This window comes from Gasterosteus aculeatus, chromosome 12 (assembly GCF_964276395.1).
Source record: "Gasterosteus aculeatus chromosome 12, fGasAcu3.hap1.1, whole genome shotgun sequence".
NCBI lineage: Eukaryota > Metazoa > Chordata > Actinopteri > Perciformes > Gasterosteidae > Gasterosteus > Gasterosteus aculeatus.
This window is the reverse complement of record NC_135700.1, coordinates 17,369,446-17,382,342: the sequence shown is the minus strand read 5'-3', so window position 1 is coordinate 17,382,342 and position 12,897 is coordinate 17,369,446. Positions and strand designations below refer to the sequence as shown.

The window sequence follows — 12,897 nt, the reverse complement described above, 5'->3', positions numbered from 1 at the left end:
GTAGCAGCTGCGATTCATCAGCACAGGAGCATCATTCAACTTTTGTTGTTGGAGAAAGCGATCTAACACGTTACTTTGTTCCTCGAGACAACAGGCGGGAGGCTGTTTTGATCCTTTTCTGATTAGCTGGTCACCAGCGGAGAGGGCAGCCGTCTGACAGTGAATCGTCCTTCCGTCTCAATAAGCTTAGCTTAACAACATCCTGAAACAGCCCACAGCTTTTGTCCTCATTGAGTGGTCGCTGAATAAAGCTGCTGCTGTTCAAACACTGAAGTCTTCCAGAGGCCCGTTTCGGACCGACTGCTCCGTAACAGAACCCTCCTCAAATGGAGTGCTTTACTGCAGCAGCCCTGACATCCAGCGGGGCTGGAAAGCGGGCCGAGGCTCGCCAACTCTGGGAGGCAGAATCGATGGGCGCTGTAAATAAGGTTTCTAAAAGTGAGCATTATCCAAATTGAGAGGGAGAAAGCGCAGGCAAGGGATAAACTGACAGAGGAAGAGAAGAAGATGATGTATGGTGGTGAAATACATTTTCAATAGGTACTTGCTCTCTGCTTCTAGCGCGCTCCGCTCCTCAACCCCGACCCCCACCCCCCACCCCCGCCCCCTCCATTTGCTCTCAACTGAGCGTTGACAATGGGCTTTAACACCTGGACAGTAGCTCCGCACTTTAACACGAAGGCTGCTGCACTGCTTGTATACACACACAGACACACTGGCAGAGATGATTAAATGACACCAGATGACAACAAGGCCATCTAACATTGCCGAAGAGCGTTGATGCAACCGAGAGGCTGCTGACTCCTGGAAGACCTTTAATGAAACACAGCAGGGAGATGGAGAGATTTTCCCTTTAATCTGAAAATGATGAGATGGAGCAGATGTCTCTGATTATCCCACAGTTTGCACACAAGCTACATTGAGGCCACACCCGGGAGCCTGCTCCTCACCAAATGAAGTGCTGGACTGTTGAATACTGCAAGCGCCTGCAGCAGATGACTGAGCCAAGATGTCTATGAGCATGGGATATCGACAGTCCTCTGCATCCCTTTTTTTCTGTGCACACTCTCTCTCTCTCTCCCTCTCTCTCTCAGTCCTGACACGACGTCACACTCACACTCTGTGCAGCAGATGTGGGAAGAGTGCATGTTGTGTGAGTCGCATGTGTTACGCTGGGAGGTGACCCTGGTGGTTTTGTGCAAGACACAACTGGAATTGATTGACAGCTGCAGCTTCTGCCCGAGAGAAACATGCCCGGAGGAGAACGCTGTCTTCCTCTAGCAATCTACACCTCCATACCTTTATTTGAAATACTGTGCCAGCTTGGGCCTCACCAGGAATATATGCTGCAATTTAAACATTTGAGAGTATTTAAACTCAATTTAATGTTTATTTTTTATGTGGCAACATCCTAAATCACTTGCGGGGAACTCCAAGGCAAGCATTTTCAAATCAAGGCACTGGCTGGCTAGTAACAACTCGACCCTTTGATATCTGAACTGACTTAAAGCAACGCATCAGATGTTATTGTCAGACGCTACTTGACCCACGTCAGATCGGGGCTCCCTTCGCTCTCTGAACACCTGACAGAGTGCCTGCCTTTGTCTCTGCAGGTAAACACAGACACAGTAAATGTCGCTGTTTAAAAGGCCCGGGTGCTTGGATCACGTGCAGCACAGAACATTGAGCGGACACACGGGCCAGCTCACACGTAATGCTCCTTTCTGCTCCAAAAAGCATGTCAGCTTTTTGGAGCAGAAATGTCTACATGTCAGCAATGACAGAGTAAGATATTCTAATCAAATTCAAATCCATTATGTTGACAGAGGAAAAACAATGGAGGAATTGGGGCAGAGATGAGACAAAAAGAGGATGGGAGACCTATTCACTCTAAATCGGTTTTAAACATCCTCCTCCCTGGAGTCGTGGGCGGATTGTTCAACATGACTGACGCTCACGGTGACAAAAAAAGTGGTGACATTCTGTGCTCTGATCCTCTTCTTGTTGCCCTCCTTTTCTCGCCTTTCCCCTCTTCCCTTAACTCCGCCACACTCTCAAGCAGCATATAGTCGTTCACTGAGTACAGTTTCAGTCCGCACAGGAAAGCGCTCTCCTGGACTTAATGCTGCAGATAAAACTCTGACATCTGCCTGTCCTACTTTGCAAGACCGCGCAATCTGCAGCTTCGCTCGGCGAATCAGTTTCCCCTCGGCCAACAATTATTAAACTATTCCTCGTTTGCCCCGAATCGGAATATTGGATCCCTCTATCTATCCCTGTGTCAAGTCCTCATTCTCCCACCGTGGTGCAATCTCCAAATGTGCCCACGACCTCAGCACCCCTCTTACGCCAATTAACACCGCGCATCTACCGCGTCATTTCTCCGTCATCTGGAATATGAGTAGCTCATCCCTAAAGCCCTTTTCATGAGAAGCATATCAGTCAGCAATCAGGACCCTGTCACTGGAGGACAACTGGGCACGTGAAGCATGAGGACCAAGTCAAGTGTGTGAAGTAGATAAGTGATACACAAATTGAGGGCCAGATCTCGTGTTCGAAAAGATGAAATGTGTGTTCATGCTGAGCAGGACACATTTAAATCTAGTAATTGTGTGGGCTTAGGCAGCCTCATGTTGCACAGAAGTGGCAATGAACTTGTCTGCTTGTTTGTCTTGCTGAAGAACGGCTTTCTCCTGCTGTTTGCATCCTATAATGCTCTCTTGCCTCTGGGAGGGAAGGATTGCAATCAATTAATGCAGATGGAGCTTTGGAGGTCAACACAAAAGTGTCTCACACCATCGACTGAGAGATTTGGCCTTTTCTGCATAACTCTGTCTACCGTAATTATTATTTGGAAAAATTGTAAGTACTTATTGGCAGGGAATTTCTAAACGCGCCCAAATAATCTTACAAGGCGAGAACAGCGGAAAGAGAAAGAAGCTGTCCACAAATACCATTTTAATAAACTGCAGTGTGTTTTATAGATACGAGAGTGGCAGAGAGACAGACGCATGCAGTAGATACATTGTGTGAAAAATCATTCGGCCACTGATGACATCCACCAAAATTTCATTTCAGAAACCTTGGGTTTCGGGTTCCCTGATGTTCTGTGACTGCAGCAAACAGCACAGCTATAAATGTTTGTCGGAGCTCCAGCACCCTAAAAAATAATGAGCAAACATGGGTCCGGCATGCCGTGTCCCTGCAGAGCCCTCCATTACTCAATTAGACGCCACAATAAACAGACAGCGACGTTCCATGCGGGCATTGCGGCCATGTCAGTACTTACCAGATCCTCATTGTTTAGGGTGGACCGGTTCACCAGAGCGAACGAGATGCCTGCCTTTCGAGCAGTGAGGGTCTGAGAGAAGAAGAGATAATGAAGAGGGATGAATCCTCCGACCCATTTTTTTCCTACAGTTTCTGTAGTTTTATATAGAATATCAATGGATTAACACAGAGGGGCACTATATATAGAGTTAAACACCCTGTGAATGGGGCATACCATTTTCTAAAAGCAAGAAAATAGATATGGGACATATCGGGTAAAACACATTAAGTCAATAGATCGAAAAAAAAACGACACTCCAGTCTTGCGGATGCAGACTAAGCGTTCAACTCTTACTCCTAGCTTGTGCAGAAAAGGCAGACATAGAGTATAGAAAGCTTACCAAAGCCTGTGTTTTCCAAGAGGCCGGGAATAGAGAATGAAAGAAATGAAGAACTTGAATTAGGCAAAGAGCAGGACAGAGAATGCTTAAAGCACAAACAGCAGAATAATTGTATTAAACTATCCATTCTGAGCGCATCGGTGTCTTAACTGCCATGCAGTACTGCTGGTTAGGGCACAGAGCTCTAGAAAAGTTCAACTATTCATCAAGAGAGATTAAACAGCCGTTGCATGATTTTGATCCACTCATGCACTGGAAGTTACTTAACTGCAGTCATGCTTGGCATTTATTTTCAGTTCTCTGTTGGATGAAGCTTTGATCATATTTTCTGCTGTCTGCTCTGCACATTAGTTTGACACAAACAGAGAAACACAAGACACACACACTAACGTATGGGTGAAGCCAGGTGTACTGCACAACACAAATTCACACAGACTCACACTTGAAAAGAAAAAAGACACACACACACAAGTTCTCAAACCTTTAACAGCACACGCCCATACGAACACAAACAGGTAACACACGGACACACACAAATACACAAATGTAAATTAGCTGTAGTGTTAATGTCCATTGAGTTTGAGTAACCAGAGATCGCTAAACGTGTATCCCATACTCCAGGAGGTTTTGTAACAGAGGAATGCAGACATGGACAGCTGACAATATCGGATCAGTCTTTACCACGACCCTCTTTGTTTGTGCGGCCCAGCTATGGTAAAGATCCATGGAAGCCATGGAGGATGTAGGAAGGAACGTGACCTCTACATGAACCGCGAGTGTTGATGTAAGTTTATCAACATGCACCAGCACTGTTGAGGTTGCTACGGGCAATACAATGAGACCCTGCGTCCAGATGTTATCCATCCATCTACTATGTAGCGTTCAATGCTTGGTGAATCCATTCACAACGCTGTTTTTTTTTTTTCGTTTTTTTTTTATGCTTTTCGCGTCCCGCCATAGTAAAGGGGGGAACCCTGACGTCCGTTTCCAATCAAACGCTGCAGCTGCCCGGAAGCAATCACACAGCAAATGGGGGACATTGACAAAAGGAGAGGCATGAAAGGGGACCGATTTGTTTGCTGACAACTGACTTCATCCCACGCGTAAAAGGCTTGCTCAGCGTCACTTTTACATGATTTAAAAGCCTCACACAGTTAAATCAGAAGTCAGAATATATTTTTGGGTTGAGTTGTCAATATTTCAAATTAAATAAAATTTATAGAGACCTGCCGAGCAAACGAAAAAAAAGGGAAGAAAAATGGCCGAGCATCGGCGAGGCTGAAATCTGACAACTCACTGAAAAATATCACCCATAGCTGTTATGGGTCTATGTAGGGATGGCATATATACACGCAAAATCCAAAAAATATATTTAAATTTAAAAATGACAACCCATACTTACCAAGACATTGTTGGTTATTAATTTCATGAGGGATATGGACAAATACAGCATCAACTCATGTTGTTCACCGTGATATAAACATTCATCAGCATCTATGTGTATGAAATCAAGCTGCATAGTCATATCATTTCACAATGAAAATCCAAATGTATTTATTTTTTTGGAGTAGAATGCTTAGTTATTACACAGCTGGTCTGTAACTCAACTTAATTCTAGATTTCTGATCATTTCTTCCATCCTTTGGACTAAAATACACAAAGATGATAAACAAACAAACAAACAAACACAAGACAGACACAATCTGTGCTCACATAAAGGACAAACAGTTATAAACAGACATTTATACGGTTGGCATCACGACAGAACTCTGTCCCTCAGACAGACTGACCATGTGGCTCAGAGCTGGAGTGGACTCCACTGAAACAGGCCTCTCTGCAGGATGTGTTACGACACATTATGTTCCAATAAAAACTAATGGAAGAGCATCGCTGTGATGCAATGTGTTAAACACCCTCTCCGGGCAAATGAATCAAGGCGTGGTTATGGATAAGGTAACATTAGTAATGCTTTACACTGTAGCCACAGCTTTAACTGGTTGCTTTGACTACCCTTGAACTCCTCGTTAGCATGTTTTTTTTTTCCTATTACATTTAGAGTTAATGTAACTTTGCAAGCTGTTTTTAAACTACACAGCGAGGAAAGTATCTTCAATCATCCCGAGCCTAGATAGCCAGCAAAGTTATCATGGTCTCCTGCAGTCGTCCATACTCACACGGCGCAGGATTCCACCAGTGTGGTATAATGTGGGGTCACTCATATAAATAACACATAACCTTGTTGAGGCCAATGACTCACCAGGTCTCGGACAAGAGGCACTGTCCTCTTGCGGCGTAAATCTGGCATGCTGTCAATGCCATAAAGAATACTGCCAGCCCTGGAGAAGCAGACGGATTTAAAGTGTATTAATAACATAATAATGCCATGTTGTGGGAGACATTACAACAGTGGAAGAGGAGCACGGGGGGGTTTTGATTTACACAGCCGGCAAATACCATGGATCATGCCTCCCACCTAACCTGTCTCCCCCCCCTTGGCTGGTGACGAACACTTGAGCTCCATGTAATCCCCTCACCCTCGGCTGTTCCCTTGGGCTCACTCTTCCACGTTATCTAAAGGTTTGTCGGCGGTTGCTGCCATGATAAATGTCTATATTACATTTTGAGGATTCTGAAGATTCTTCTAAACTTAAAAAAATGAAAACGTCTAGATGAATACTAAGACACTTCAGTGAACAGTCGACTCTCTTGTGCAGGCTCCACGGCTCCCCCGCCGCTCTCCCACCAGTCTTCCCCGTGAGGCTCTCCGTGGCATCACCTCAACTGTCACTCAAAGACCCTCTAATGACCTCAGCATTACATCAAGGCCCCAATGCATCCGCAAAATGAAGCTCCTTAAGCTTTTCTGTCTACCCTCCCAACAAAATCAGTGGTCTGATAACCTGCCCCGGCCCTTGTGCTCCCCCTCGGGTCCCTGGCGCACCCTGGCTCTTTACTGCGTCAACCATGTGTGCTGCAGATGGCTGCAAAGTCAGAGCGTATTCTGAGGTAACGGAGGTTAATTATGCAGAGTTCCCTAACAAAATCATATAATATCATTGGGCTTCATATATCTTTAACCTGGACTCTCAACCCTATTTGTTAAAACAATCAGAAATGTGGAGCCATAAGCATTAATTCCTCAAAAGATATTGTGAAAGCATCAGGCATCTTGTATATGCATTTTCTCTCAGTTGTACATCTCATACAGGGAGCATGCCCCCTTAAGTGGGGGAGAGTGCCATAGAATGAGCAATGTCTGCTGTATAGAGCTCACTATGGGGGGTCCTAAACAGCAGAGCGACTGGGGTGTATTTACTTGTGAACTGATCAGATCAGGAAGTGAGCAACCACTCACCCTCCAGTCTGCAAGCCAAGCAACTTTGGGTCCAAAATACTGTGAGGCTGCAGAGAGAAGAAACACACAATGTAAAACCCAGAAATACAAGGTAAGTGCACACGGCACAAAGCAAACATCAGCAAAATGAAGACAAAATAAATATATAGTATGATAAATTGTCTTTGGGAATATACAGTATGTTTGGAGTTCAGTTGAGGCCAAGAGGGAGGAGAGGAGTACAGAACGGGGAGAAGGGAGCAGAGACACCGCAGGCAAAGGACCAAATTGTTCCACATCAATGTAATTTGTCTGCTCAAGACTGAGAGTTTTGCCGCTCTTGCTGCTCCAGGCCAGATTTGCCTATTGTGTAACACTCCCATTCACTGACCAAATGGTCCAGTTTAAAATACAAATCATTTTTCCTCTGAAAAGGAATAACACGATGACCATCACAAAGTAACAACAGCAGGGCTCGATGGAACATGCTGCATTCTCTTTCACACCTACAGACGTCACATGAAGAACAAACCCACTCCCTCAGGTGGATGAAATGTTTAGAATCAAATTCAAGTGAGATGGAAAAAAAACCAAACACCATCACACCATATACAAACTTGGCAAACATACACACAAAGCCATGCACATGCTATCCACGTGGTTGATAATAAACAATGACTAAAAACCTGTGTGTCCAAAGCACTGCTGTCTGAAAGAAGAACATGACAGCAAGGTGGATTGTTAAGAAAGACCAGCATACTGGAAAATACAAAAGCAGTGGAAAGGGCTGAACAGAAGGCTCTCAGCTCAAGGCCGATCATTCTGAATAAAAGAATATATACCTTTGATCGATAGCATTACATGATTTAACACTATGGAGAAATACCACATTGGTTAAACATAAGCAATTTGCATTTTATTGCTTATTTCTTTGCCGTTCCCAAGCGGTGTAATTACTGTGCTATTGATCCATGGGTGATAAATGGCAGCATAATCATAGTCTAATGTGCTGCAAACAAAAAACAGCTGTTCACAAGAGAAAATATCAAATTGTGTCTTAAAAAAACACGATACACTGTTGGTTGTCCGTGTGCAGTGTCTGCATCACTGAGCAAAAGGCTTCCTTTAACTCTGCCGGTATCGCTTCGATTTTGTTGAATCAGTTCAGTTGAAAGTTGACACCTGTTAAAAAAATCCCATCATGAAGGTATTAATTATTAACCTTTAATGAAAGCGATAACTCCAGAGCTGTACATTAATAGAGCGCAGTGTTTGGTGGATGCTGTACCTCAGAGTGCTCTATAGTACCATTAGTGTTTTTAGTGGAAGTCACTGTGCGAGTGAATATCTGTTTGTGATTGATGTTACTCAAAACATTTTAAATTTCTACAACCTAATGTACATTCTTGAAAAGATTGATGTTTGTAGACAAAACCTTTTTTTAGTGCGACAATAACTTGTCACTCGGTGACGTGAAATCAAAACGCAGATCCACGGCATTGAAAGAAGGAGCTGAGCTGCAGGTGGGTACGATGGACGGCAATCTGCTAAGCTTCTTTCAGCACGGCACACGGAGATAGTGCCGTCTACCCGCAAGTCTGCAGCTGCACTAGATAAAACCAGACCTCAAAGATAGGGCATAGGCTGCTGATATGAACCGAATTTCCCAGGTGCCTTAAGTCCGTGCAACAAAAATGTAATTGACTGGTAAGGAAACCCTCTGTGTGTGTGTGTGTGTGTGTGTGTGTGTGCTGTGGGCAACGTGTTGAGGTTTCAACAGGAGCAGTAAATTCTGCATTTCAGTGCCGACACACATGGTTACAGCGCACATAGATCAGAGTTTGCCAGAGAAGAAAAGCCTGCACATGGCTGATAGTAAAACAAGGACCTGTGCCACACACAGGGACATCTTCTTCTAGTACAGAGATGCACTGACATACACGGTGGTGTTTGATTTGATTGTCCTTTATTAACGTACAAAAATCATTGTTAAATAAAGAAACCCCCAAGATGATATATATATATATATATATATATATATATATCCGCAGAGAGCCTTCACATCTTCCGCCATCTAAAGACACACCTCTTCAGACTCTACCTCGACTAAAGACTAACAAATTGGAGCACTTAAATTGTACTGGTAACGTCACTCATCTATAGCAAATTGTAAATTGGCTTATTTGAGGAAATTGCACTTTCTTGTTTGTATCCCTATGGTTGAATGCACTTATTGTTAGTCGTTTTGGATAAAAGCGTCAGCTAAATGACATGTAATGTAGTATATATATATATATATATATATGTGTATGTATGTATATATATATATGGCTCATATTTCCGCGGTGTGTCGCGACAGTGTGACCTTCACAGTGGCATTAAACCCACAGGTTTATGTCCACAGCCAGCAGCCACTATTGGTTTTTTCGAGGTAAATCTTCCCCGGTTGTAGATGCTTAACTTGACAAAATGTTCTTCTGGGCTTGTGCATCTTTAAACCAAATAAATACCTATTTCCTCCATTACCAAATAAATCCATACATTGTGAAATGCCACGGCAGAAAGAGCCCACTTGTTATTAACATCTTTTACCTTGGAACCGAGCCATCACGGACGTCACAAACACCTGTTCCTTTGTTTCCTACTCAATATTCATAACGTTGCCTCGGCACAAATGTTTTACTCAATAGTGTTAACGTTGAAGCATTCAGTCAGCCAGCGCAGCTCAACCGACGGTGCATTTTCATCTCTCTTTAGTCGCCACTAAGACACCCCTCATCTTTGCTATTTAATGTGGTTGGCAACAAAAACTCATCAGCTACAACAACGTAGAACACTTGAGTTACACTTAGCTCTGGCTAAGCGATGGCGAGCAGATTTTGGGGTTCTGGTTAAAAATGTCTGTCTGCAAGACACTGAACCAGCTCTCCGTTAAAAAACGGCTCCAATTATTCTTTTTGAACTGTAATTCAACATGATCAGAATGTGAACATTGTTAAATAGTAACTTATTACAGTTCAAAATATAGATTAATATGATGTGCTTGGGAGTTTCCTTCTGTTTCCAGATTTGTGTAGCAATCATCACATAGATAGACAAAGCGATGTATTACTTGTACCTCTTTTGTCACGTAGCGGTTGTGAGGACCATTTGTTCACTTTGATACTCGCTTGAAGGACAGGAGAGCAAAACTAAGATTACTTTGGTGATTACTAAGATTAACTTTAAGTTTTACAACTTAAAGTTTTCCTCAATCTGTGCGTCATTAATAATCATTGTGTTACAGGATTTGTGATAAAAAGCGAGACATAAGGGAAATGTGTGTGTGTTCAGAGGATGTAGCCCTCGAGGCTTAGATTAAATAAAAATATGGTGCCAGTTTGTAGACATCCTGTTCATCTGATCTGAGCCTTAGACAGTATCACATAACCAACCCATGTGCGACTGATGTCTGATGGCAGAGGGTTCATGTTCTATTTTGGCAGAAAAAATGCAGTCCTTGTAGGCACGAACAAGGAATAGAGCATTGGGGTAAAATAGGGTTTGACCCTCATCTTATCAAAGATGCACTCCTTTTTTTGGGAAACTGAGATCTAAAATGTACCGAAAGTAAAAAATAAAAAAAGGGATACTTAACTAGTTAGGGCTTTGAATTGGATCTGATCACCTACAACAATAACCGACAACAAAACATGTTTCAAACACTTTCTCTGGAAATGGTGAACTAAGCATAAAGAGGGTCCACCTTCTTTACTCTCCCAGGAGCAAGCAGCAAACCTCACTCGCAGCAGACCTCTATAAATATTCCAAGCAAGGCTGACCTGGTTACAGAATGCCCTTGGGAGTGTGAATTAGCATCTGAATAAAGACACCGCTGTAGCCGGTTAAAGACAGGCCTGGCAAAAGTGGCAGCACAGCTGAGACTCCCTTAACAGTTCCCGCACAGACCGGCCAGCACGCTTCCGAGCACGAGGCGAAGGCAAGGCGCTAATCAGGGGCGGATGCACAGTGTGCGTGTCTACAGTCGCTCCCGTGTCGAGCCCCGTTGGCTAAATTGTAGGTGTAGCATAACTACACTTTGACACTTATTTAAACAAACGTCTATTTAGAGCATGAACCATTTTTTACATAATATGAAGAACCTCAAGGGATTCCAACTCTTTTTAAAGTGTGAGCTGTTTGCAGGATTGTAAACTTCGCTACTAGCTAAATAATAAAATGAAACGGGTAAATTAGGAATACGTCTCCACGGCCATACAAACGGGAAAATCCAGTGGGTTTATTTTAATCATGTTTATCGTCCATCAAACTTATCAATTCTAGATTATTATTATTTTATTTATGTTTTGTGCGATATTTCAGAGGGAAAATGCATACAATTACTTTTTTTGTTTTGATAAACTAAGCTGTGTAAGAAAGTAATTTAAGCTCAGGGTGTTCAGCAGATACAATGAAGAGTTCCCACTAACAAGTTGAATGACCTTTCATTAGCAACATGGGAATACAGCTAAAGAAATAATCAAAACACACTTCATGTGTAGGAGGATAAGCAAGCAGGCGGACTTTGTTATACATATATGTTAATTAAAGATCTCACTACACACCAAATTAACAAATACAACATTTGTCTTTCTTTGCTTTATAGTGATGTCTCATTCTGTCTCAATAGTGTCTGATTTGTTGGGTAAACTAACAACTGCTATGACATGTGGATACATTTCGTTAATGTTAAAACAACAGGAAAACACTAATAAGCAATAAGTGACCATCGAATACTAAAGACAACTAACTAAACGAAAGATAAGAAAAGAACAGAGCCAATAGCCATCGGACAGTAATGACAATTGGTCACACATTTAAATCTGGAGTCATTTGCCCGCAGTCTGCAGCATGCCTCAGTTCGCACATGCACGGGTCAACGATGAGAAATCACTACACACAATGAGTCAAACACGCTGTGAAGTAGACTGTCGGATAAACTCTTAGCTCTTCTCATCAATGTATAAGAACAAAAACGGACGATTGTTCAATAAAAACCACGATTGAGGTGATTTAGATTTCATTTCACCATTACATGAATGTGTGTTTTTCAACTGTTTCACCGAGTGCGATGTTTACATTATTGAGATAATTGGTGCATCCTTTATGCCTATATTATTAAGTGTTAAGGGCACATTTGATAAGACTGAATAATGAGGGTAATGATGTGTATATAAGACTAATACTTTTGATGATTATGCATACTTTAGGTTTACTATCTCTCTTATAAATTGCAGATTGTCAGTCCTAAAACATTGTTAGGAATACCAACGCTATTATATGACAGAGAATCACAGCTAACGTAAGATTCTCAGTAAATAACATTCTGTGCAGGATGTTTGGTGAAGGTGGCCTCTAAAAGGGTTTATGCACTGATCCGTCACACTTCAAACGTCTTGAGGTAACCTGTATTCTCTGAACAACAGTGCCTTCCTCACCATGAGAACCAAAGCTGCAGCTACACATGTAGGTCAAGAGCCTTTTCCATTTAAGTAAGAGTGGTTATTCCCTGGTCTCTTTTTTCATTTCTATTGAAAATGTCTGTTTCTTTTAATGTTTAAATCTTAATCTACGTTGATTTCCAATCGCATCTTTTTTTACACAAGCCGTAAGCTTCATTGCATTTCTATTCAAAGATAGTGCAGCAAGCCAAGACAATGACACAAAGACTTTTAAGAGCATAGAACACAATATTCTACTAAATGTAGAAACTGAAAAATATCTTAACACAACGCAGTGCAAACAGAACATTCCCTGTGGTAAGTAAATTGACTAAAGCACTTTCCAATTGCTTTAAATGTCTGCCAGCCAGTGCCAACGTAATGACACCCCATAGCAAAGTTGTGGTTATCT

General features: G+C 42.4%; 1 protein-coding gene across 5 annotated transcripts in view; it reads right to left on the bottom strand.

The window, feature by feature from the left end:
- The window catches only part of unc13c (unc-13 homolog C (C. elegans)), a 79,420-nt gene that overhangs the window by 56,141 nt on the left and 10,382 nt on the right, over nucleotides 1-12,897 (bottom strand). For 2 of the 5 annotated variants that reach the window (XM_078085253.1, XM_078085252.1), the window contains exons 3-6: nucleotides 7,692-7,714; nucleotides 7,027-7,073; nucleotides 5,929-6,007; nucleotides 3,290-3,361 (exon numbers count right to left, since the gene is read on the bottom strand). In XM_078085253.1, the coding sequence (XP_077941379.1) occupies nucleotides 3,290-3,361; nucleotides 5,929-6,007; nucleotides 7,027-7,073; nucleotides 7,692-7,714 (221 nt within the window). The remainder of the gene's footprint in view (nucleotides 1-3,289; nucleotides 3,362-5,928; nucleotides 6,008-7,026; nucleotides 7,074-7,691; nucleotides 7,715-12,897) is intronic. The other 3 variants (XM_078085254.1, XM_040201058.2, XM_078085255.1) reach the window with 2 other exon arrangements.